The sequence below is a fragment of the Vitis vinifera genome, chromosome 8 (assembly GCF_030704535.1).
Source record: "Vitis vinifera cultivar Pinot Noir 40024 chromosome 8, ASM3070453v1".
Taxonomy (NCBI): domain Eukaryota; kingdom Viridiplantae; phylum Streptophyta; class Magnoliopsida; order Vitales; family Vitaceae; genus Vitis; species Vitis vinifera.
In genome coordinates this window covers 14,639,940-14,664,419 of record NC_081812.1, presented here as the reverse complement: position 1 = coordinate 14,664,419, position 24,480 = coordinate 14,639,940, and the positions used below count along the sequence as shown (strand labels likewise).

The window sequence follows — 24,480 nt, the reverse complement described above, 5'->3', positions numbered from 1 at the left end:
TGGGTTTCATGTGTGAGTAAGAATAAAAAAAATGGGGGTGCTTATGATAACATATGGAATTTTCATAAGTTCATAACAATAATTTTATAAACTTATTTCAATTTCTATTAGGCATTATGAAAATGGGAAGCAGTTCTTTACATTTCAACATTTCAGAACATGTCCTGCCAACTTTGTGAACACTAAGGGGTCAGTTCTAAGTTCTAATAAGATATTTTAGAAGTTTTTACTTCTTAAAAAGCACAAACCAGAGATTCAGAGAATCACCAATCATTGGTTATTAAACTTCTCATGCTGCTTGGTCTGCATTAGAGAAGATTTTTTCAACCTTATATAAGGGCTTGGATTATGCTACTACTAAGATTAGAATTTCAAACAAGAAGAAAAGGTTCTCTCTCTGATAGAATATATGCTCAAAGCAAAGAATCTTGTTGATATAATTTGGCAGCTATTGGGGAACTTGTAACAGGAAGAGATCAAATTCTACAACTTCTTGGAGGTCTTGGAGCTGACTACAACTCCATAGTAGCCTTGCTTACAGCTCATGAAGATGATATTTCTCTTCACTCTATACACGGTATTCTCCTTACTCATGAGCAAAGGTTGTGCTTTCAAAATTTAGTAGTAGAAAATGATGTAATTGCTACAAATATTGCTACCTCACAATACCAGGATCACTACAACAAAAAGAATCAAAATTGTAATAATTTCATTCCCAACAAGAATGACTATGGACACAAACCAAGTAGAAGGTCAAATGGTGGTCCAAGTCAAGGTATTCAAACAATCATACAAGAGGTCCACAATGCTAATTATGTGGAAAGTTCAGTCTCACCGTTATAGTTATCATTGGTTTGATATTAATTTTGAAAGATTTACCTCCACTAACAACTCTACTGCCATTCATAAATCTACCAACAACAACACCCAAATGCAAGCTATGCTTCCATCTCCTTCCACTCCAAGCAATGACGCCTGGTTCTTTGATACTAGAGCTACGCATCGGCTCACTCAAGAGGTCAGCTCTCTCATAAACGTCCAACCATACAAGGGAAAAGGTCAAGTGATTGTTGGTAATGGTAAGCAAATTCTCATCCTCAATATTGGTACAAAATCTATTCCTTTTACTCTTTAGATCTTTCATCTAAAGAAGGTATTTCATTTTCCTCATCCTACCACTAATCTCATTAGTGTTCTTAAATTTTGTCTTAATAATAATACCTTTTTTTAATTTCATCCTAAATTTTAATGTCTCCCCATTCTCCTCATTTAATATTTTTACTCATTCCTCTTATTCGAAACAAGAGAGGTATTTGGCGAATTTTTAAATCAATAGGAGTTAGTTGTATTTAGATAAAACATTAAAAAAGGCAAGTGAAATTAATCCATAATTTTTTTAACACGAAATTTTAGAATTTTATTTTGCTTAATCAAGAATTTTGGTTGAAATCAAACCTTTAAGTCAATAAGATATAAATTATTGGTAATTTTTTAAAACTAATGTTTGAAGTAATTTTTTAAAATTATTTTAATTAATAAGAAATTATATTTTAAATGTAGTATTAAAATACGACTTTTAAATGTATATTAAAACTATTTTGAAATATTTTAACAGCAAAAAGGCAAGTTTGAACCAAAACTCCCTGGTCAAAGACAGAACAAAAATGGTAATGCCCTTAACGGCTTCTTTCTACTTTCTACAGCTTCACAACGTACCAAAAATACAAACAGTTGTAATATGAAAAACAGTAGAGGGCTACCTTTGTCATTTTGGGTATTCAACACTGTTTACAACTAACATTCGTCTAAGACCGACCAGAACCTTCCATATACACGATCTGAGCCATCCATTCTGCATACCGATAACAATCAGGTCTTCAAATTCTGACCAAACTACTTTCCTAGGTCCCACCTTAACCAAGATGGTTTTGCGTCCACCCAAACCCTGGCGCGCCTCAAAAATACATATCCAACGGTTCAAATTTTTTTCCTATGGGTCCCACCACGACTCAATTGACTGAATACTCATTATCAAGTACCGCTCTTCTGGTCCATCGGCAGAACACCCAAGACGCTCTCTATCTTTTCCAGGCACCTATATATAATATCAAATAAAAATATCATTTATAATTTCAATTTCTTTGATGAACGTTTTTATTTGAAACCGCCGCTTCTCAAAAGTTCAAAAAAAAAACACAAAAGTTACTCTTCTGCTGTTCCATATACCATTCTTCCTTTTCGATCGTTTATCAGATCTGTGAAGCTGCGATATGGATGCGGTGAAGGAGCGTGATGATGAGGTCAAAGGGCTTAGCCTCATCGATGTTTGCTTCGAGGACGATTCTCTCATCTCCCAATCTTCAGGTCTCGTTGTTGTTGTTGTTTTTATTTTTATTTTCGGTTCGAATCAGCAGATTCTTGTTCTATATGAGTTCATTCATCATAATTTTGATTTTGATATTTGTTCTTTATTTTGGACGAATGCTCAGGGATTTGAGTGCTTGTTTCGTGATATTAAGTTGATTGGTGATTTGTTTCTTTTGGGTGAAATTTAGGGATTTCAATTTTATAGACTGCATGAAATGCCACAGAAAGGGGAATGTGAAATGAGATTGGTTGTCTGATTGGAAGCGATACTGTGGCTTAGCGATCCATTTAGATGGTGTTTGGATCTTGAAAACAGAGGAAATAAAAAGGTTGAAATGAATACATTTTTTTTTCTTATTTGGAAAGAAACAATGATTGGAAATTAATCGGAACTTGTATGTTTTGAATCTTCTTATTTTCAGGAAAGTTGAGGGGAAAAATTGAATGAAAAATTTATTACTCTCAGCTTATAAGCGTTTTGTTTTCTCCTTCTCTTTTTGTTTCCTTTTTCCTTTTTCCTTTTTCCCTATATTATTCCCTTCACATTTTCGGAGGACCTGAACAGAGATTTAATTCATTTCTGCCTAGCCAGCCATTCTTTTGAAGTTGAAACAGAAGTTAAAATTCTCATTGAAGTAGCTTCAACCATTGGGAATGAAAGAGTCCTGATCAGTCGCAATGTTTTGTGGCTCATCTGAAGAATAACGATTTTTCAAAATTGGTAAATTGCTTCCTTTTCAGATCAAATTTTGGATAATGAGATAATGGTTGCACACTATCACAGTACTGGATGAGTAGTTGACCACTTTCAGCATGCTCATAAAATGTTTTAAGAAATTTTCTATTTGGAAAAAATTGATCGAGTGCTCAATGAGGAAGGAAATGGAAATGGAATTGGTGTGATGTTGTGTTGTTATCAGTTATTGCAACTCAAAGAGGTGCACAACTTATATAGTTCTTAGGCTCTCAGCTTCAGTAGCTTCACACTTCCATAAGCCAACTGGTGGCACTCTTGGGAAGAAACTACTGGATCATAAAGCTGATTTGTTCTTCTGACATGTCCTAATATTTGATATTAACTATTGCAATAACCCAAATTCAGTGTCACTAATGTTGCATTTAACAAGCTTTCTTCTTCCCACATTTTTTTGATAGGCAAAATATACAAGATATTAAATAAAAAGCACCCATTTACATGGAGGCACAACCTAAGTACACAGGAGGTATATATGGAGCAGTAAACCTGTAAGGAACAAAAAGGGACAAAGTCTACAACAGCCACAAAGCAGGGCTCAAACCCTCTCCAAATTATCTATTAAATCTGAACATGACAGATTTTCATCTAAGGATCACAGCCAAGCAAAACAATATTTGATAAAAAATAATCCTTCACACCCAAATCCAAATGCTTTAGTCCTTCAGAAATCCTTCAGGTCCACTCTTTCTCTCTTCCAGTTATTTTGAAATGCTTAGGTTCCATAGCCATCTCTACAATAATTGTTGTGTATTTACCCCCTAACCCATTAATATTGCCATACAACACCATATCATCATAGGAAACATAATGCCAAAGAACTTTAATTGGAATACAAGAAATTCATATATCATTACTATTGCAAGAGTTTACAAATGTGAAGATGATCTTTCTTGCTTAGCTTATTTACCTAGGACTTCTCTTTTTGCAAACTGATTGGATTATCTGTGAAAGTACTTTATCTTATCCCTGTTCTTAGTTGTGTATATTATGGGCGAACCTTTTTTCTTATCCCTAAACTTCCCCATGGTGTAAAACTAAGTTTCTTGACTTGTTCTCTTTAAACAGGATTCATTCAATTAAGAAAATGAATTAGCACAGGGAAGTTTATTTTGTAGTTTTCTTGGGTGTAATTTTTCAACTCTCTGTAAGTTCTAGTGCCTTGTTTTGTTTGCCTACTTTGTTTGTCCTTTTTTGTGACAACATAAGTTAGAAATTTTCATTTCCATGTTGGATGGATTATAAAGCTTAAAATGTTTTCACATATCTTTGACTGCCCCCATAAACATTATTTTTTGTAATCTTACTTCTAGTTGATCATTTCAACAGCTGCAATTCTAAAGCTTATTCCACTTTGGCTGCAATTGTAAAGATGTAAATGCTTTCACATGTCTTTGACTGTCTCAATAAGCATTATATTTTGGCTGCAATCTTACTTCCAGTTGATCATTTCAACAGCTGCAATTCTAAAGCTTATTCCACTTTGGCTGCAATTGTAAAGATGTAAATGCTTTCACATGACTTTGACTGTCTCAATAAGCATTATATTTTGTAATCTGATTTCCACTTGATTTTTCAGCTGCTACTACAATTTGTATTCATTTTTGTGTCACAATATTACAGTATCTGGATTGTTCATAGAACCTGAGAAATCTGACCCAATTGATATCTTGGAATAAAAATAATCAGAGCCAACCTTTTTAATTCAGTGCCTCATATTACAAAAGCCACAGAATAGTCTTTATTATGACCATGTGGATGCTGTGTTCTCTCACATCTTCTAATAGCTTTTAAAAGGCCCTCGTGGCACACTGAATCCAGGTGGGTGCATGGAGCAAGTCTGTTGGGTTTCTATCTTATAAACCTTCCCTAATATGACTAAAGGCTGGCCATGCATAATCATTCTGTTTCAACCCATTTGCATTAAAGAATCTTTATTTATTTTTGGATGTTTTTTAACTTGATACTTATGTTCTCAGATAACAATTTTCCATCATTTCATTTTCATCTTATCACTTCTATCATTGCTACTGAATTTCCAGTTTGATTTAATTAAAATTGATCTTCAGAAAATCAGCAAGAGCACAGAATTTTTGAGTTTCCAGATGCTGTGGATGCCAGCAAAGCAGAGGACTCAGCAGACATTGTTGATCAGAGGGACCAAGTATCTCAACTATCAGAATCATTAGAACCGGAAAGAACACAAAAAATTGGCAAGTGTAACTTGCGGAAAAGCTTAGCCTGGGATAGTGCTTTCTTCACAAGCGCTGGTATGCCTCTATATGTAGTGGAAACTTTTGGCTCTATAGATTTCTTCCTTTTCCTCTCTTTGTCCAAACACATGGTTAAGAGCATCTCTTCTATATATTCAGGTGTGCTGGAACCTGAAGAGTTGTCTAGCATGATTGAAGGAGTTGATAGGGATGGGAAGCATTCATTACCTAGAATTCAAGAGGATGATTTACGCAGATCTGCTGATTCAATCTCTACAATGGAAAGTGATAGTTTGACATTGGAAAGTCTTGAGGCTGATTTGTTTGAAGATGTAAGAGCTTCGATTCAGAAATCCAGAATAAGGTCAAATGTGACACATTCAAAGAATAGCAAAGCAGGAACAGGAGAAATGGAAGGTAGAACTATCCATTGTAAGTGCAGTACTACTTATGTTCTTGGAAAAAGACAAAAAACCAAATAGTGGTTTTCATCTGTTTTGAAGGTGGCACATATTTGAGCATGAGTGAATGGGGGAATTCCACCATCGGTATTTACATGTAATGCTTTGGGTGGATTCTTCTTCCTCTACCACTGCTGTTACCTTTCTTTTTGTGGTGGTGAGGGGGAATTCATATATTTACTTTAGCATCAATTGCATTTCCAGCATCACCAGCATCTTCTTTGATCCACCAACACTATCACAGTGACCTTCACGTGTTATTGATTTTCCTGATTTTAGTATATTTATAACTAAATTCTTGTGCATTATTACAATTCAATTTCCTAGGTTACTTCCATTTAAGTTGTCCCAGCATTGCCCTGATGCAGATCAGGCACCCTCAGAAAGAATGAGGTTTAATGTGGACGTCCATGGATAATCATAGATATTTGTGTCTTAATGCTTTCATACTTTTATAGCTATAAAAAAAACAGCATTTCAAAGGTCTGATTATTAGAATGATCTGAATGGCTCAATATTGAAGTGGAATCTAACATGGAGTGAATTTGGCGGGGTCATCATCCCCTTGCATACATCTAAAGCTGGCAGGATGAGGTTTCCTTTTCCAAGATCTTCCAAGTGTATTCACTGAATGATTCTGTTTACTAATCAATGTAAATATTGTCATAGGATAGTCCACTGTATGCACATGTTTTTGAAAACATAGTCTCAAACTTAAGGTGTTTTTTTTTTCCAGCTTCAAAGAAGGTGGAAGTTGCTTCTCAGAAAAAGGTATTTTCGGTACATGGCTGGCAGTTTTGAATTTTCATTTTTTAGTAATGTCCGAAGTAAAGTTATTCCAATTTTCAGGTGCAGCCCAAAGCAGCTTCCGGGATGCAAGGATCAGGGAAAATGATAAAACAGGGTCCTGTACGTCCACAAGTCACACAGGTATGTATTTATTAAGTTCCTAGAAATTATTGGTTTTTTTGTACTCTATTATGCAAATAGCTTATCATGTACCAATTGGGCTGTTCAAATTGTATGTGCAGCATCCAATTGATAATATGCCATGCACATACTTTGGAATCATTAGACCAATTTCACTAATTTTTTTGCTCATTTCTTTCATTTGAGTTCCATTACTTGAAGGACTCATGTTAGCCCCAATAATGGGATTGTTTACTGGTTAGGCAGATAGGCTAGGTAAATGAATGGCTTAGTATCATGAAAAGAATTTAACTTTTAATTTGGGTTCTACTGACACTTTATTTTTTATAAACCAAGCCTGTTGCTAGTAGTAGACAGTCAATTTCATCACTGCCCAGGCCACCCAAGATAATAAGCCGGGCTAATCCCATCTCAACAGCATCAACCAAAAGGGCTTCTTTGGGCGCCAACAGTCTCAGAATGGAAAAGGATAGTGCAAAAGGTTCCATTGGTAAAGAGAAATCCGTTAGCTTTGATTGATTTCTTTTTCACAAGCAAAATTCTTTGCACTCCACTTCACTCTGAACTTAATGTGACTATGCAGGTAGAGGGGCTCCAGGGTCCAAGATAACTGGTTTGGGTGAGTCACATGGTTTTGTGCCTAGGCCTACACAATCTTCCAAATCATCTTCTAAACGTTCCTTACCAGCAGCAAAGACAGAGCCAACAACTTCTAGTTCCTCATTTGATAGTAGTGGCAGTACTCCATCTGACAATATTGGTAAATCTTCCACAAATACAATGAGAAGAAAATTTGATTCCAGAACTTCTAATCCTCCTCCTTCTGGTTCGACACTGAAGATCCCAACAAGAACTGCAGTGAGAAATAAGACTCTGTCTGCCAATTCTCACATCTCAGCTTATTTGATGTCTACGGCCAAGCTTTCTTCTAGCATGTCACCTGCCAGCTCCATCAGCGAATGGTCCACAGAATCATCATCATCAACTTCTACTGTTAATCAAAGGTCTAGCAACTCAACGGCTAGCCTTGGAACTAGTTCTCCTTGCAAGGGGGTCTGTGAAGATCGTAATGCCTCTCATACAGTTGGACCTGAAAATCAGGTAACTGGGTTGCTGAGCCAAAGTGGAAAGAAAAGCACAACAGGAACTGGCACACTTCATCATCCAGCCTCCACAAAACCCTCAGGTCTTCGAATGCCATCACCAAAAATTGGCTTTTTTGATGGGGTCAGTAAGCCTTTTCCCCCCAATTAAACCACATTGCAATTATTATTATTATTATTATTATTTATTTATTGTTTTTATAGGGAAGTCATCTTTGGACAGTAGAAGTTGTTATTTTGATGAATGCTTTCACAAAATAACTTCAAAATGTTGCTTGTCTTTTTAATGGTAAATCATATGATAGCAAAATCACACCTTTTCTTTTTCTCTATCATTATTTTTGGAACATAATTTTCTGAGGCAAGCACTGTACTTGCATTATTTCTATGTTATGCAGGCGAAATCAATGGTGCGGACTCCCAATGGAAGTATGCAATCTCATTCTGGGGTACCGAGTAGTTTGCCTAAAGTAGGAGCGGGATTTTGTAGCCCTAAAGGGGCTTCAAACAAGGGGAAACAAGGAAATTTTCAAACTGTAAGAACTGTGACACCAGTTGGGAACATAAAGCCCAATACTCAGAAGAATTCCTTGAGTATGAAACCTTCATCTTCTTTACCTCATCAGCAACCATCAAATGCTTCAACAAAGGTTTCTTCTGCTTCAAAAAGTGTAAGAAATTGTGCTGGCCAATCTCCAGAAATTCAGGGCAATATATCTCCTAAAGCTAATGGAGAGAGTCACTTGAAGGCAGAGGAAGCAGGTCTTGGAGGAGTTGATAGAGCAAAACATGATCCAGATTCTGGTTTGATTTCAGACAAGAATGGCAGCCGAGAGGATATCAAAATCACTCCCATAAAAGGAGATGGACCTCACAGTATTTACAATTCAACCACAGTTGAACTTTCAACCACCATGAGGGTTCCTTTTGCTGTTAACAACCCTTTTTGCAGTAGGGACTTTCCAACAGGATTGACAGTAGAAATGGTAGAGAAGGCAGACACCTCTCCCTTCCTGGATAGCACTCTGAAAGAGAACAGCTGAGCTGCGTGTTACAGTTCTGCGACATGTTTTTCATCAAGGTACGTATCCAAATCCCTAAACTCTTCTGATATATAGATGTCCTACAAAATTCAGAAATTTTTGGAAATGCTTACCCTAGTATATTCTACTCCAGCACCTTAACAAAGTATATGGTCTTATACTATTGGAAGCCATCTATTCTAATTTACACATGAGATTTGGAAGATTTCAAACGTGGATTTTTTTTTTTCGTTTGACATTGTTTTGTCCATGAGATTCACTGTACTGTATCTTGACAAACGTGCAGGAGCCTCATGCCCATAGAGGGAACCGTTCCTATAGGACCTTGGAGCTGAAGTGAGGATTTTGATTGGATCACCGTGTTTGTCATGGTAACTTCATCACATATTTTCTTCGATCGAGTGGTGCTACAACAGAAAATGTATGATATTGAGGGAACCTGATCAGATCATATGGATACAATAATATTCTCAAAAGATGCGGGTCTGTGCTCTAGAGTTATGGCTTCGTCAGGATTGTGTCTTTGGTTTTGCAGAATTTAGTTTCTTTTATTCCATTTGTTTAAGTGGTAGTCCTTGCCTGATGGAACTCAGCGTTTGAGTAGATCTTCTCTTTAAACAAATTTCAAATTGTAGCATGTTAGTGTGTTCAACATTGTCAGGAGTTTGTTCCCATTTTTCATGAATCCTGATAGAAGCTCTCGTGCTATGGTAGGTTGTTATCACTTGTAAATGTTGAATTTGTGCTATTCCCTTTTCTTGGAAATGGTTTCTGTTTTAACATATGGAGGAGCTTCCTGGAGAAGAAAGAACCGAACTTGAGAAAAATACAACCATGTTTTAGTCCGTTGTGTGAATGGTTATCTGAATTTATACCTCTAATGGATCACTGGCAATACTCTATGCAAAACCATTGAACTGTTTAACCGTAAAACAAGTACAAACCCATTAAAACATGACTTAAGCAGATTTTAACAATCATTTGTTGGGTAAATTTTAACAATAATTTTTAATACTTCGTTGAGCTTCTCAATCTGGGTTGGACAAGTTGAAACAATGCTTATCTTAACCTGATTTAATATTATTATAATTTTTATAATGCTATATAATTCAACATAAGAATATTTATTTTTAAATTTAATTACATTATATATTTTTTATTTTCTATATCATTATCTTAAAATTTTCTCTCATTTACTGCTTGAATTTTGGTGTACATATGTATTTTTTAAAAACCGTTGGATAGGTTTTAACCCACCCAACCAGATCTAAAATCGAATACACTCGAACCACCCAAATTGGGACCTTAGTTCTGAGCGCCTACAGTTAATATGAAGAACCAATTACAGTCCTACCGGTCCTGCCCTATGCCTTTTTGTTAGCAATTTGTTAGACATGGTATATAGTAAACTAAATAGCGCAAAGCTACATACCATGCCAGGCCCATCAGCACAAGTAAGCCTATGAGCACTTACTGGCACTTGGCAACACCCAGAAGCCAGCTCGTATATGTCCATAGATGTGAACCCATCCTTCAATTTTAGTATACGGCTAAAAACCACATGCTGGCAATTTCCATGGGAAAATATAACTGAAAGTTTAAACCAGGAAATGGCCCTGTAATAAGCAGTTTATAGATGGAAACTTCCTTGTTTAGTCCTGGGCGCGGAACAATGGCTTTTTCTCCTTAGCAAGCATTACCCATGCTACCAGTCCTGTCCTCAGTAATTTCAACAGGGTACATAGAAGTGGGATTAAGGAAAGATGACAAATAAGAATTGTTTGTCTAAGATCACAAGTAACACTGCCAAGTTTCATAACAATTAACTAGAAAATAGATCAAAGATGGTTCACAAAATCCACTCAACAATAAAAATAACCATTCCGAATTCTTAGGTAAGGGTATCAAAAGACTGTAGGTGAGGTTGAACTCCTTGAAGAAAACTAAGACCTTGGCTTCTCTTTTTTCTCTTTGAAGAGAGCCAGAAGAGAGACACCAGAGACCTTCACAACTTTGAACCTAACACCAGGAATATCTCCAACAGCATGCCCCTTCCGTCCAAATCCAGCAATCAACACCTCATCCTACACACATCATAAATATTATGATCAGTGCATTGATGATTATAAAATGCTTAATGATGTTGCAAAACAGAGAATTCAACATGACTTCACAGCAATTACTTACATTCTCCTCGATGTAGTTCAAGCAACCATCGTTTGGGACAAATGCAGCAATCTTCTTGCCATTCTTGATTAGTTGAACTCTGGCACACTTTCTGATAGCAGAGTTTGGCTGCTTAGCCTCAATACCACTGCACATGTTAGACAGCAACTTCTTCAGTTTGCGAAGAACAGTTAACAAAAAGCAAGAAAATGGAAACTATCTTACATCTTCTCAAGAACAATGCCTTTTGCATGAGAAGACCCAGCAAATGGCTTCTTCCATTCATTTCCAAGGTTAGACTTCTTGTATGCCTTGTCAGCCCACCTTTGCCTTCTACGGTGGGACTTCAACTTGCGACCAGCTCCCATTCCACGCGTCTTCCTGTGAGACAGTCACTTTTCTAATTAACTTTTATCTAAAAATAGGCTAGAAATGCAAATCCAGAAAGCATAGTATGCTCCATTCCATGGGAAGGTGTAGGAAAGAGAAGGAAAACTTGGATCACATAACATGCACCAGTTCAAAACCTATACAATTATTAGTTTCCAAGTTCCCATCTCCTTTTGCATGATTCTCGGTTGGATGCCATGTAACTGTTAATTGTTGGAAGCAAATAATACTGGATATAAAACTACTTATTCAATCTCTTTGATAGCAGGGGCTAAAGGGTAGCAAAATGGGAAAAACTAATATTAGGAAGAAAACAAAAAATTCTTTATGCATAATTACTAGTGCATCTTGTGACAGAAAACATCAGAACAAAATAAAACATACAGCTCAGGATATTAATCTTCTTAGATATTAATCTTCTTAGTCTATTCTCCTGTTCATAAAACTGAACAGGATATGAGTAATCCATCAGCAGGCACATCAAGACACTCTCTTGCACAACCACTACTTACTTTTCTTGCAGGCAGGGAATATTGAGCTCAGCCAAGACTGAATTAGTCTCCCTGGGAAAAGATAAGAATGACAGGTAGAGTGCTTATGCCTGGGCCTCAAAGAAGCCAGGCGGGAAGATAGATTGTTATTTAAGTTTACACTAGTTGATTGGGTAGCCATGAGGAGTCACAACCACAAACGATAAATTGCTGCTTCTATGGCAACTTGTAGCCATGCTCAGCCAAAAAGATCAAGATGCCAGTTTTGGGTAACCTCCTTAAGCCTACAAATTCCGACCCCTTAAACTTTGTTTGTGAGCCTGTTTATTTTCTACTCTATCAAAGATGTTTTAGTTCGTTGGGAGGAACTATCAAAAAAATATTCTACTTCCTAGTACAGAGACTGACAAGTACCTGAGTAGTGTAATGGGATTGATAATTATCAGGCAAAGGCCCCTAGATCATCTGGTCTGTGAGCTTGGTTTAAAGCTTCCTTTTAATAGGCAGGAGATGCCACAACACCATCAACAGAAGACAAAAAACCCAAGCACAATTGCACAATTGTAACATGTGAACCAAAAACCTCACCGATTTTGATTGTTCTAAATTCATTAATATAATTCTGATCCATTGGAAAACCTAAATGCAACTTAAAAACACAATACTGATTTTCAGAAGATTCACAACTAGCAATGATAAATCTAAACATATCTACCAGATAAGAAAAGATCTATGGTTTGCCAAGAGACGGAAACGAAGGAATCAAACCTCCTACCTTAGAGATAGTGTAAGGCAACTTCGATTGGTTGCTAAAAGAACGTGATAAAAGAAATGAAATTAACATTTTGAATCTCATGTTAAATATTTTCTAGGTATAAAAGGAACAAGAATCTACATTCATCCAAGCCTAATACAATTAATCGGCTTGGTGGCTGTGAACCGAAAGAAAACCTAAGGCCAAATAAGGGTTTATAGTTTTCTTTTGTCTTGACACGGTTTTTCTTGGCAAACAAACAGGATCTGAGCATGAATAAAATCTCAAAACGAATTAAGAACCCAAAAAAGCGTATTCAGAAAACCTAGAATTCTTGAAAATGTAAAAGACAACTAGACTTCAACATGAAAAAATGATGAAAAGAAACTAGATATAAAAATCTTCGCAACAGGCTTCAAATGTAACTAGAAATCGAATAGAGTGTTCGTACCCCATGGCGACGGAGAGAAGTTGTTCAACTGCGGCTAGGGTTTGAGAGCTTGGAGGAGGAAGAAGGAGCCGCCGAGTAAAACCCTAATCCTGGAGATCAATTTCTCAATTCGTCCAGCTGTATTTATAGAGCTAAGATTTGATTTGGGCCAAATTTGGGGAAGTAGATTCGCATGGGTTGGTTTTTGGCAAGCCACAGTCGTCGGCCCAATAGAAATTTCTAATAGGATTTCTCATGGCCCAACCCAACAGTAATTTGTCTTATTCAAAATGTGACTTAACCCATTCACATATTCATCTCAAATTTGGAAATAACCGAATTAAATTTAGAAAACGTTTGGGAGGCAACTTGATCTATTACTTATTGACAATTGTTTAGGTAAACTTTTTATTTTAAAATAATTGATTTTTTAAAAAAATTATTATAGTTTTTATTTTCTTAATTTCAAGCATTGATGATATTTTTTAAAATTAGTTAAGGAGTTGGAAATAATAAATTTTTTAATTAGATTAAAAATTTATTTCATATTTAAAAACTAATAGTTTTGCAATTAAGAGTGAAATAAAAATAAATAATTTTTTTAAATGAAATACAAATATTAATACAATATTAAAATTATACTTCAAAAATATGCTCTGTTAGTATATTAAAATAGAGTATATCATTTCGGTTTATGATCAACATTGTTACGGTATACAGATTGCCTGCATTTTTGGTCTTCCAACAAAGCATAAATTTAGTGAGCCATAATTTGACATTATGGTTTTCCCAGATAAAAACCCTAAAAATCACATCTGAATAGCAGGCTGAGCTTTGTGAATTCTATATATGTCCGCTCCAGTAGCTCTGTTTTGGATGACGTTTCTGCCTGGTTGCGCTGAGCACCCTGGAATTGGCCCTCGCAGACGATGATGATTACGGCTCCGTGGGCATCAATGGGCTTAGGCATGAATCCGAAACTTTTCCTAAGATAAGTGCTATTCTCAGAAAATCAAAAACCAGGAATTGACAAGGTTTATGAATTATGACCCCTTTTCCTTTGGTTCTTCACAATTTTGTCATGAACCAAACACAGGCTCAGGAGATGAGTCAGAGGCTAATAGTTGAAGGTAAAAGCTATTACAACTTTCTGAATGAATTTCCCAAATAAAAGTTTCTGAAAACACCAAACACATTTGATTCCTAGAAAAAATAATATCCCTCTAAAATTAAAAGTTAAAAGTTGTTATCAGAAAAGCATATTACAATGATTAAGGCCTTACATAAAGACCACCTGACTGAAATCACCCTTTAATTTCTTTTTCTTTTCAAAGTGCCTATGAAGCTAATCTGAGCTGCCTCTGCCTATATCTACCAACCAAACTCTGCCCAATCAACCATTTATGTTACAGGTACCTCTTTGAAGTTTCTGTTATCCGTGGTTTCATTGCCCACTTCACCTTCCTGCAATTTAGTCAACAATTGAGAGCCTTTGATAGAGATCTCAGTTAAAAGAAAAAGTGAGACGCAGAGAACTCTGGTAAGCGCATTTTTTAGACATTCAAAACATAAATATGTTGGGCCAAATCTTGAATCCAACAGCTTGAGGCAGCTCTATGCACAGTTGGATAGATCCTGAAAAATCACAGCACTAAATGAAACTCCCAATACAGATGGAGATGTAAAAGCATATAGGAATAATTAAAGTTTCCCAACATCCAAAATGTAAATAAGTGACTTCTTTATTTGTGGGATGCTGCTTTATTGGAAATAAGGTTGGCTGTCCCTGTGTCAGTCACCTAATAAATTATGAATACTTCAAACAGAAAAACTTATTGACACTAGTCAAATAGAAAGAGTTTATTTGATCTTGCAAATCTTGCAGGAGATGAAAAAAAAGATAAACAGTAAGCCCGCATCTAAAAAGCATGGCTGAGATTAGGAAAAATAAAAAGAGAAAAAATGGAAAAGAAATTGCTTCCCATACTCAGGAGGACTTTAGAATTTTATCAACAAAATATCTTAGTGTGCAGTAAACAAGCTTGGTCTGCACTCCTAGAATAATTACCCAGATTCTATTTCCCCGATACCACAGCGCCTAAGAATTATCATGCTTGTTCTGCAGATGCAGAGGTGTTATATGAGTTTCCTAGAACCACATCATGGATCTAGTATGCTTCAATCTCGGAGACATTTGGAATTGTTCACTGATATGGACTGTAAATAAAATCTCCTCATACACTTCCCCCATTTCCATATGCCCATTTTTTTTACATCGCCCTCTACAAGTGATAGAAGTTTCATTTAATTTAAAAGACATAAAATTCAGAAAAAAAAAAAGAAGTAACATCTAATAAAAGAAACTGAAATACACACACACACACACACAGAGGTTATCAAAAAATTGTATGCCACTACCATCTCCACAGTTAAGGCATTTTAGCATATGTGTGTGCATATGATAACCTTTTAAACTCCAAGGTAGATAAGAAGATCACCTTAGATGCAAAGACCAATATCAAGATCACAGGGCTAAATTTCTTGAAGTGAGTTTGTCTCCCTGCAAGGTGACTTTCCAGCAATCTGCTTGGAAAATAAACACAGACCCCTTTTTGGGCACAACTGCAGCAGTGCCAATATGGAATAACAATCAGATCACCAGCAATCCCAGAAATGGATTGCAGGATGTTATTTCTGCTCATAAGTAAATATGTAGTACAGAACTATAAACATTAAAAGATGAATTAGTTGCACTAGTATTATTTTTAAACTTCTACCGGTGGATGGATTACCTCGGAATTTATCATCTTGTGTAATTATACCAAGTGTTTCTGCAGTTTCACGAATCATGATACCACTCACTCCATTGAAGGCAGCTATCTTACACTCAACAACTGCCAGAAAACATTAAGTAAACCACAAATACTGAGAATACATAAGGTGTGTCATGAGAATTCTGGTAAAGAAAGTTGATTTTTTTCATCTTATTGTTTTTAATTGTAATTGTAGCTCGGCTGTTTACTACACAGATAAGTCTGTCTATGATATATGTATCATCTTAGGGTCAACTTGTTGAGGGCCATGGCCTAAAATGCATATATATCATGACCGTTCATTAAGATACAATTCAAAAATATAAAAGGAAGTCCTCTATGAAGTTAATATGTCCTATCTCCCATTTGAGCATGACTTGTAGCCATTAAATAGTTTATGAAGGCACTGTTGTGAGAGGTGTTAAGAGGAAGGGTGAGGGAAAAGGAAAATTAAAAGAGAAGAAAATAAAAATAAGTTTGATCTCAGTAAATTTTTTCTCTAATTCTTCTTCAACTTTATTCCCTTCTTATATAGGGAATGGCAAACATGACAATGCATAAATACACTTCAATATATTTTCTTTTTCTTCAGATTTTCGTGGCAAATCAAATAACAGAATTTGATAATCGTTTCTAAATTTTTTCCTTCCCAGGTTGCTCAAATCCAAATGGAGTATAAATCTCCCTAGAATATTTTCTTAGCTGGAATTGGTTTCCACAATTCACAGCTATTTTCTTCTTCAGCAAGAAGATTTTCATAGTTCCTTCAAGGTGTCATAATTGAAACACAGAGACAACCCCTAGGGTCACTGTGGCCTGATGACTACCACGCAAGTATGCTAACTTCACATCAAGGAGGCACCAATTGCAGTATGGTTTTAGATTTTTAGAAGAGAGTAAGGCAAAGGATTTGCACAAAACTGCAGACTAGTGCTGCAGAAAATAGTAGCATAGAGAATAACCTAGAATAATAGCACCATGTAGGTCTGCACTGAGAAGAGGCTGAACCAACTGATTTTTCCTGAAGCAAAAAAAATGACAAAATGATAAACAAAAAAGATATAAGAAACTGTCTATTGCAATATCAGTACAGAAAAGAGTATCTTACCCAGTATTTTTAAGAAGTTGCATCATGTAGCCTTTCCACATGTCATGCATCGGCTTGAAAATATCATACCTGCAACCCAAACCAACAATTAACAGACCAAACTATTCAAAAGAAAATAAAAACTGAATCAACCTAAAATTGCAGAAGATTACCTTTTTTTTAATCAGAAACAAACAATTATCGTGTCCAGATTCTATGAAAAACAAAAATTTTAAATCCATTTAACATGATTCTTTGTTATCAGAAAAATCCATTACCATGATTTCGTAGATCTTTTCTTTCAACATTCAAGAGGCAGTTCATTTTCATTCCTATATACAATAAATAGCACCCACGTGTTGGATATGCAAACTTGACAATCCAGGACTTATGTGCTACATGAACATTTTTTTTTATCAGAAGCTACATTGACAAATATCTGCAACTACAAAACACCCAAACAATTTATATAGAAAACACCACACCCCACCCCAACCATGGCCCAATTCCAAACAAAGCATCAAACTGAACAATACTCCTCTGGATTACCATATGTCAGCATTATGAAGTTCAAGTACAGTATGGGGGGTAAGCATTAAACTCACCTATGGAGCTCTTGAGGCAAATTCAATGATCCACATCTTTTATTTTGCTTCATGGATATGTGTTTTCTGGAGTTCTTCGAGTGGCTCAGCAAATCCCTGATACGAGCACCTGAAGCACCACGTCCTTGTACAACATTATCAAGAAGGATCCAATTGTCAAATTTCATACTTCTGGATCCCATCATGTATTTATGAGCTGAATCGCCATTTTTGAGAAGGTCATGCAAAATTTTATCCGCTGTGCTTCCTCTTTTACTAGTGATCTGCATAATTATATGGTATGTTAGGAAAAGAAGATTAAAAGTACCCTCTGGAAAGTAAACCAGCTAGAATAAATAGTTCCAAAGGTAAAATCTAACTTAAGAATGCAAAAAAATTACTTTTGCATTTGTAGCCAACAAATTCTCATGAACGGTTTGAGAGAGCTGAGAATACGCTGGACCATTTGCTTCCACATCTGTAAATTAAAATTAACAACTGTCTTCTTACTAAGCAAATAATATAAATATATGATGACGATTACAACAAAAACAAGAGTCCTATTTCTACACAACTTGGGGTTGGGTGCATGAACTGTGTCTGCCATTCACCTCTAGGGGCATGCCTTGATTGAATTAAAGACCACTGTCCCTTTTCTTCCTCAAACACTATTGGATATTCAACCAAATAATAAAAATACATAGCCTTTTTTTCACTGTCCACAAATTGACAAGAGTACCTTGTGAAGTTGCATGACCTGAGAAAGCAAGATTACCCACAAAATAAGCTAAATCAGAAGTAAATTAGGCAAACAGAAAATTGAACACCAACAAATAACCGAGTCAGAATTTTTATTTTTATTTTCTCTATAGGTAAAACAAAATAAAAAAAATAATTGAGACTAATTATTAAAATTTAGAATATTGTCTCAATAAAGCATAAGATATCATTTAATAAAAATAGGGGAACATATGCAAATCTTTTTTAATACAACAAATGGTTTTGCTGACATGACCCACTGCCATCCCAACCCTTTAAATGATGAATTTAAGCTAGTAATAAGGCTAAATAGAACATAAGGTAAAAACAAAACTTGCCCTGAAAGAGGAAATTGTTGGTTCCATCGATAGTATAATAACAAAGGAGCAAACCTAGCACCATTCAGGGGCAGGAGAATGAAAAACTTGATGTGATTCTGGTAAGCACATTATCTCCTGGGATCTGACCAAATATTAACACACCCAACCCAACTGACTAGGTCTAACCTAACTAACAACCTCCTCCCTAGCTTGCCCAAACCCACCCACCCACAAAAGAAAAAAAAGGAAAGAAAACCCAGTAAGGAAAAGAAACAGTTTTGACAAAAAGAAAAGATAAGAAAAATCCCCAATCCTTACCAATCTGAAGCAACAAGAAACATCTACTTCAGTTTGTCTAGTCTGTAAGTATTAGTTTGCATTTTTAATATCAACCAATAGCCGAAATAAAGAGGCTAGAAAATTGAATGCATGTGAGAAATGGACAAAATGTTTAACTTAGATTATGGGTGCTTAGTGGTGTTAGAATAACCCATAAGGGAATTTTCAGCACCCTGAAGAGGAGATAGATTGCAATGCAAAAATGCTAAATGCAGAAGATAGCTGAAAACAAGATATTTAGGCTTTGTTTGAGAAGTGTTTTTAAAAACAATTCTGAAAAACAGTTTTTGAAAATCATTCTCTAATATTTTGTACAACAAAAATCTATTTGGGAACCTGAAATATTTTTATCTTATTTTCTATGTTTTTAAATATGTTTTAAAAATAAATTTTATATTCAATTCTTTATTTTAAATCATTCTCCATATTTATATAATTATTTTTTAAAACAACCCTAAAACAAGTGATAATAACTAAAAACAAGTCTATTTTCTAGTTGTCAAACATGTTTCCCATTTTGTTGTTCTAGAGAATAGAAAACCGTTTTCAAAGATAGTTAACAAGGCCTTAGAGGTTACATGTGCAAAAATGATACATAAAGGTATTAATCTTAAATAATCGTCACTAGTGTCACAAAAGTGTAGAAAAAATAAAAAATGATATTATATTCTAGTAACCTTGTGAGAGTAAACTGCAGTCATAAAATCTAGTTAAATTAGAAAATCTTAGCTTTATTGCATTGCACCCATTCAAGTTTAAAGGAATTCAGAATTAGCCTCCATGCTGTACAGTTTTGACATTAAGACTAAAAGTAGCATGGATTTCTTCCCATGGATTTAAGTCAAAAAACTATAGTTAAAATAAGACATGTCTAACTCTATTTCTAGGATAACAGTGATTCAAAACAAAATATATACATTCAGACAAAAACTGTTAAGCAAGAAAGTGTCCCAATTCAATTTGAACTTCAAGGAGATTGTTTGTTTTTTTTTTTTGATAGGTAAGTAGAGATTGTATTAGTAAAGCCTAGAAGTGGCAAAAAGAGTACACATGAAGTATACAAACATCGCCCAAGAAGTTAGGCAAAAAGAAAGACGAAAACCTTTCTCCTATCTAAACAAAAGCCACTCTATAAAATCAAGGAGATTGTTGAACCTATCTAAGGGACACCAATACAAATTGCAAATCCAATTGAAACTAAAATATGCTATACACCCTTTTCTCTTCTTTAGGAGGGTTTGAATGGCATCTCCATAAATATCCTAGGTTACATAATCGCGGGGCACAACTATCTATAAGACTATAACCTATATGCAATGTTTTTAAAGGCTAAAGGCAGTCTTGAGATTTTTTGCCCAAATGAAGCGAGGCGTAAGCCTCAACTTAAACAAATAAATAATAGAAAATTATCGAAAGCCCATAAAAATACTCGTAAAGTCACAAGAAAATTAATTAATAAATAAGGCATAAACTTTGTAATGATAAAATCAATTATTTGTCATTGTTAATAGATTATAATTAGTTCTCTTTTCTCTCTTTTAAAGTTTAGTTCTCTCTCATGCTTTTATCAAATAATTTTCAGCTTTAATGCTACTATCACTAGGAAGATCTTCAAAGGAATATAATCATATCTAGTGCCTACATTATCCTCTCTATTTGTATTAATATCCACTCATTCTTCTTCTTGATACATCAATTTTAGTGGTATTTTTTCTTATCTATCAATAATAAGATAATTATTATATATGAAATCAGCCACTAAGAAAGCCAAAGATTCCCCTATTCTTCCTTCTCGATCACTTTTCTTTTTCCCTTTCATTTAAAAGATTAATCAAAAGTCAACTAAGCACTTGTTTCCTTAAAAGTTCAACTAAGTCGGGACCCAATATAGAACTCATGAAATTTATATCAAAAGCCCATAAAAGCATAGATTGTAATAGAACCCATTAAAACTCATTGAATATGAAGGCTTAAGCCTCTTATAAAATCCATACCAAAATCCCATAAAGTTCGAAAACCCTTTGGATATGTGAAGCTTAGGCCTCAACAGCCTTGAAGCTATAGCCTCATAGCTGTAAGCCATGACAGGGTGAGGCATAAGCCTCAATTACCTTAACTGAGGCTGTATAGCCTCAAGGCTAATTCGCACAACCTTGCCTTGAGGCTCACCTCAAGGCATAAGCCTCATTGCATTTTGAAACACTGCCTTTATGACACCTAAACTGGAACCTACTTAAAAGTACTTCAATTCAACATAACATTTAATACCCAACCATGAGCTACAAAGGTTTATCACAAGTTATGTCACGACCCAAAACTTGGCCCATGACCCCAGGTCAAAGGTTTGACCCTAAGGGTTCCTCCTATTCCACGCTGGCAGTCAACCAAAACCCTCTGAATTTTTATTTTTTCTACACATACATCCCACTAGAAGTGTGGGAAAATTCCGAAATTAGGGTATAATTCCAAATCTAGTGATTTGTGAACTTTTAGGAATTAGTTGGAATATTTTCGGAATTTTTATGGTGGAAAATTAATTATTTTCGAATATTGAAAATTATTAGAATTGTTGGAAAATTCCGAAAGTGTGGTATAATTTCAAGCTTATTGATACGTGTATTTTTGAAAAATTGTTGGGATATGTTAGGAAATTTTGATGTGGAGAATTTATTTTATTGGATTATTGGGATTGTTGAAATTATTGAGAAATGTTGGAATTGTGGCATTCATTTGCATCATGATTGTGTAAAGAAAGGATAAAAATTGTGAAAGATGTATGAAATGGAAAAAAAAAAAAAAAAAATTGGAATAGTGATGAAAAGTAAAACCCCGTGAGAGGCGAATTAAGAAGGGAGAGAGATCCTTAGGGTGAAAGACCCAAAAGTTTACCCCGGGAAGACTCCAAATGGGGAGTGTATTTGGGTGCGGACGCGTATCTTTCGGCGAAAGCCCGAGAACTATCGTGCATTGTATGACTGTGTGTCACCTGTTCATATGCATTCATTTAATTGTTGAATGTTGTGGAATTGTATATAATATTATATATTAAATTATGTGGCTTGATTAATACTGTTGAAATGTTCCTTTGGTATTCTTTGAAACTTAGTAATCCCCCTTAACCCCTTGGGTGTTAGGCACCTTATTGAGCAATGTGGAAATGTTCACCCCTTCCTTTTGACATCTTTTTAGATGCAGATATCACTCTTGAGGATCCACAGGTGGGGCAGAGAGGACTTCAGGATGCTCCTGGAGCGGCCTAGTGGAGCGTGGCATTTTTTTATTGTGTTCGTGGTTTTGGGATTTGTTTTAGTAACTATGAACTATGGATTTGTAATGAGACCCTATTTTGATTAAGTTGCTTAATTGTGAACTTTTATTTTTGGACTATAATGAAAATTATTTAATCTTATTGTTTTTTAGTAATGTTTTGGGATATTGTTAGTTGGTGAGAACTCTAGTGGGATGTATATATAGAAAAAAAAAATTCAAAGGGTTTTGATTGACTGCCAGCGTGGAATAAGAGGAACCCTTAGGGTCAAACCTTTGACCTAAAGTCATGGGCCAAGTTTTGGGTCGCCCGAAATTTGGGTCGTGACAGCGTGGTATCAGAGCCAAGGTTGCAATAATACCTTGGGGTCAATATTTGTGGGTGCTTGTGTGTATTGTAATGTTATGATTTTCTGTATGTGCTAGTTAACGAGCTGATTATTAATTGAATTATGTATTGTGATTGTATGAAAGTGAAAGTTTAGATAGTTGTTGAAGTTGTTAAATAGGTACATGTGAATTTATTTTGCTCACTTTGGTAATGTGGTTGAATTAGGGATTGTTAAATTTGAAATGGCGGGAAGGACCAGAAGAGAAGGATCTGAGAGAAATGAGGAGTTGGAGTCGGTAAGAGAAGAACTCCGGGATGTAAGAAGGGAGTTGAGAGAGACTGTCTAGTTGATGAGAGGTCAGGGCTCCAGGAGATCAGGAGGTACCTAGGGCCATGAGGAGACCACTCACATAGAAGGAACCCTTAGGGTCAAACCTTTGACTTGGGGTCATGGGCCAAGTTTTGGGTCGCCTGAAATTTGGGTCGTGACAAGTTACATCCAAAAGAAAATGAATGGTCTCACAAGAACTTTTATGCTAAACCAAATGCTCTACATGGTAAAACATCAATCGTCATAGATGAGTATATTGTTTATGCAAATTCAAGCTAAATCAATTTTCAATTTTCCATTTTCCTTGGAAATGTTTCTCTAGAAATTAGCAAAGAATGAGGTTATTTCAACATCAGAACAAGATTATGGACTGAGACAGAAATTTAAGAACATTAAAAGCAGAGGCCCAGTACACAATTAACAAGCATAAAAAGATTACCTTTCTTCAATGAGGCGTTCAATGTGGGCGTAACCGATGAGTCAGTCGGATGAGTTGAAGAACCAACGGAGAAAGAATTTGTGCAGGGACTAACTTTTTCATCTACTCCGCGAAATCGTTTCTTGCTTAGATGTTCCTGCTGTTGTAGAAGCTCAGCCTTGGCAACGGCAAACCTTCGCTCCAACGCTTCCAAAGTGCGTTTCTTTTGATCTTCAAGAATTGTTCCGGTCGCCATGACAGTGGGAATGGCTTCGCCTTCTCTTCTAGGATTGGAAGTTGCAAACAAATTTACAAAATGGCAACCCTAGTTTGACTAGAAATCGAAAAGTGAAAGTTGTTCGACTGTTGTCCCCGCCCGTTTCTGAGCCTCAATAACCTGGAAGGCTTGATACCTTCTATACAGCGAAGGGCAAGAGAGGACGAAATAATGAACTGATAGGTGATAAATATAGGCAAGGATTGATATGTCGAAAAATTTCGGCGGGCCGGCTCCGACACAATATTCGTTACTCCACGGAAATTTCGGTAATTTTTCGAAAATATCGTCGAGTATTTATCGGTATTTTTACCGATTTTTCGGGCAATTTCCCGATATTTCCTACCAGTCCAGCCCGCGCACAGGATACAAAATCTGTCCAATTTTTTTTTTAAATTAAAGCTTGTGTTTTTCAGCCTGGCTCAAAAATCGTGGATTTAGGGTTCGTGAAATTGAAATCCAATGGCACAAAAGCAAAGAGACCCCAAGAACAGATCCAGAAAACACAGGGAGCAAAAAAAGCAATTTTTTTGGTTTTCCTTGGGGGTTTTGCATGGATTTTCTCGGAAATCAAACGAGGATGAATTTTCCCGGAAATCGAATGGGGGATGGATTTTCTTGGGAATCAAACGGGGGTTGCAAAAAAGAATAATAATAACATGATTAGATTAGTACCTGCGAGTATTGAGAGTGGCAGAGGAAAATAGGGCCTTTTAGGGATTCTCTCGTCTGGATGGCAACTCCAGAAAAGAGCTTCTTGATGCCCGAGTGAGAGAAGTGGGTGGGCCTCAATACAAAAAAAAAAAAAAAAAAAAAGGGAAACAAATCCTGAGAACAATATTATCCTTCTTT

General features: G+C 35.7%; 3 protein-coding genes across 16 annotated transcripts; 1 reads left to right on the top strand and 2 right to left on the bottom strand.

Moving 5' to 3' along the window:
* The first annotated feature begins 1,749 nt into the window (after positions 1-1,749).
* Positions 1,750-9,655, top strand: LOC100263620 (uncharacterized). Of its 4 annotated transcripts, none has more exons than XM_010655217.3 (9): positions 1,750-2,364; positions 5,191-5,391; positions 5,494-5,751; positions 6,532-6,566; positions 6,651-6,725; positions 7,062-7,215; positions 7,309-7,952; positions 8,227-8,909; positions 9,158-9,655. In XM_010655217.3, exons 1-8 carry the CDS (start codon positions 2,271-2,273, stop codon positions 8,869-8,871), a joined length of 2,106 nt encoding a protein of 701 aa, XP_010653519.1. In that variant the 5' UTR covers positions 1,750-2,270; the 3' UTR covers positions 8,872-8,909; positions 9,158-9,655. The 4 variants fall into 4 exon arrangements, with proteins under 4 accessions (XP_010653519.1, XP_010653517.1, XP_010653518.1 ...); XM_010655215.3 differs by having other exon boundaries at positions 5,494-5,766; XM_010655216.3 differs by having other exon boundaries at positions 1,751-2,364; positions 6,645-6,725.
* A 969-nt stretch (positions 9,656-10,624) lies between these two features.
* LOC100248226 (small ribosomal subunit protein uS12) lies at positions 10,625-13,274 on the bottom strand. The gene is made up of 4 exons (XM_002278989.4): positions 13,124-13,274; positions 11,263-11,418; positions 11,059-11,185; positions 10,625-10,955 (listed from the first exon to the last, which is right to left on the bottom strand). Exons 1-4 carry the CDS (start codon positions 13,126-13,128, stop codon positions 10,815-10,817), a joined length of 429 nt encoding a protein of 142 aa, XP_002279025.1. The 5' UTR covers positions 13,129-13,274; the 3' UTR covers positions 10,625-10,814.
* Positions 13,275-14,226: 952 nt separating this feature from the next.
* On the bottom strand, positions 14,227-24,480 carry LOC100258470 (ribonuclease MRP protein subunit POP4). Of its 11 annotated transcripts, none has more exons than XM_010655219.3 (10): positions 24,304-24,480; positions 23,373-23,635; positions 18,326-18,373; positions 17,988-18,064; positions 17,608-17,870; positions 17,024-17,092; positions 16,878-16,936; positions 15,895-15,996; positions 15,601-15,724; positions 14,227-14,737 (listed from the first exon to the last, which is right to left on the bottom strand). In XM_010655219.3, the coding sequence occupies exons 2-9, from the start codon at positions 23,605-23,607 to the stop codon at positions 15,627-15,629; spliced, it is 951 nt and encodes a 316-aa protein (XP_010653521.1). In that variant the 5' UTR covers positions 23,608-23,635; positions 24,304-24,480; the 3' UTR covers positions 14,227-14,737; positions 15,601-15,626. The 11 variants fall into 11 exon arrangements, with proteins under 11 accessions (XP_010653521.1, XP_059595063.1, XP_059595062.1 ...); XM_059739080.1 differs by having other exon boundaries at positions 23,373-23,632; XM_059739079.1 differs by having other exon boundaries at positions 23,373-24,003; positions 24,304-24,431.

Coding starts and splice junctions, on each gene's coding strand:
- LOC100263620 (XM_002274940.5), top strand. CDS start 2,271: ATGGATGCGGTGAAGGAGCGTGATGATGAGGTCAAAGGGCTTAGCCTC. Junction 5,767..6,531: donor GGAAGGTAGAACTATCCATT/GTAAGTGCAGTA, acceptor TTTTTTTTCCAG/CTTCAAAGAAGGTGGAAGTT. Junction 6,726..7,061: donor TACGTCCACAAGTCACACAG/GTATGTATTTAT, acceptor TTATAAACCAAG/CCTGTTGCTAGTAGTAGACA.
- LOC100248226 (XM_002278989.4), bottom strand. Junction 11,186..11,262: donor GGCATTGTTCTTGAGAAGAT/GTAAGATAGTTT, acceptor TAACATGTGCAG/TGGTATTGAGGCTAAGCAGC. Junction 10,956..11,058: donor TGAACTACATCGAGGAGAAT/GTAAGTAATTGC, acceptor TGATGTGTGTAG/GATGAGGTGTTGATTGCTGG.
- LOC100258470 (XM_010655219.3), bottom strand. CDS start 23,607: ATGGCGACCGGAACAATTCTTGAAGATCAAAAGAAACGCACTTTGGAA. Junction 17,093..17,607: donor TTGCCTCAAGAGCTCCATAG/GTGAGTTTAATG, acceptor TTTGGGTTGCAG/GTATGATATTTTCAAGCCGA. Junction 16,937..17,023: donor CAACTTCTTAAAAATACTGG/GTAAGATACTCT, acceptor TTTTTGCTTCAG/GAAAAATCAGTTGGTTCAGC.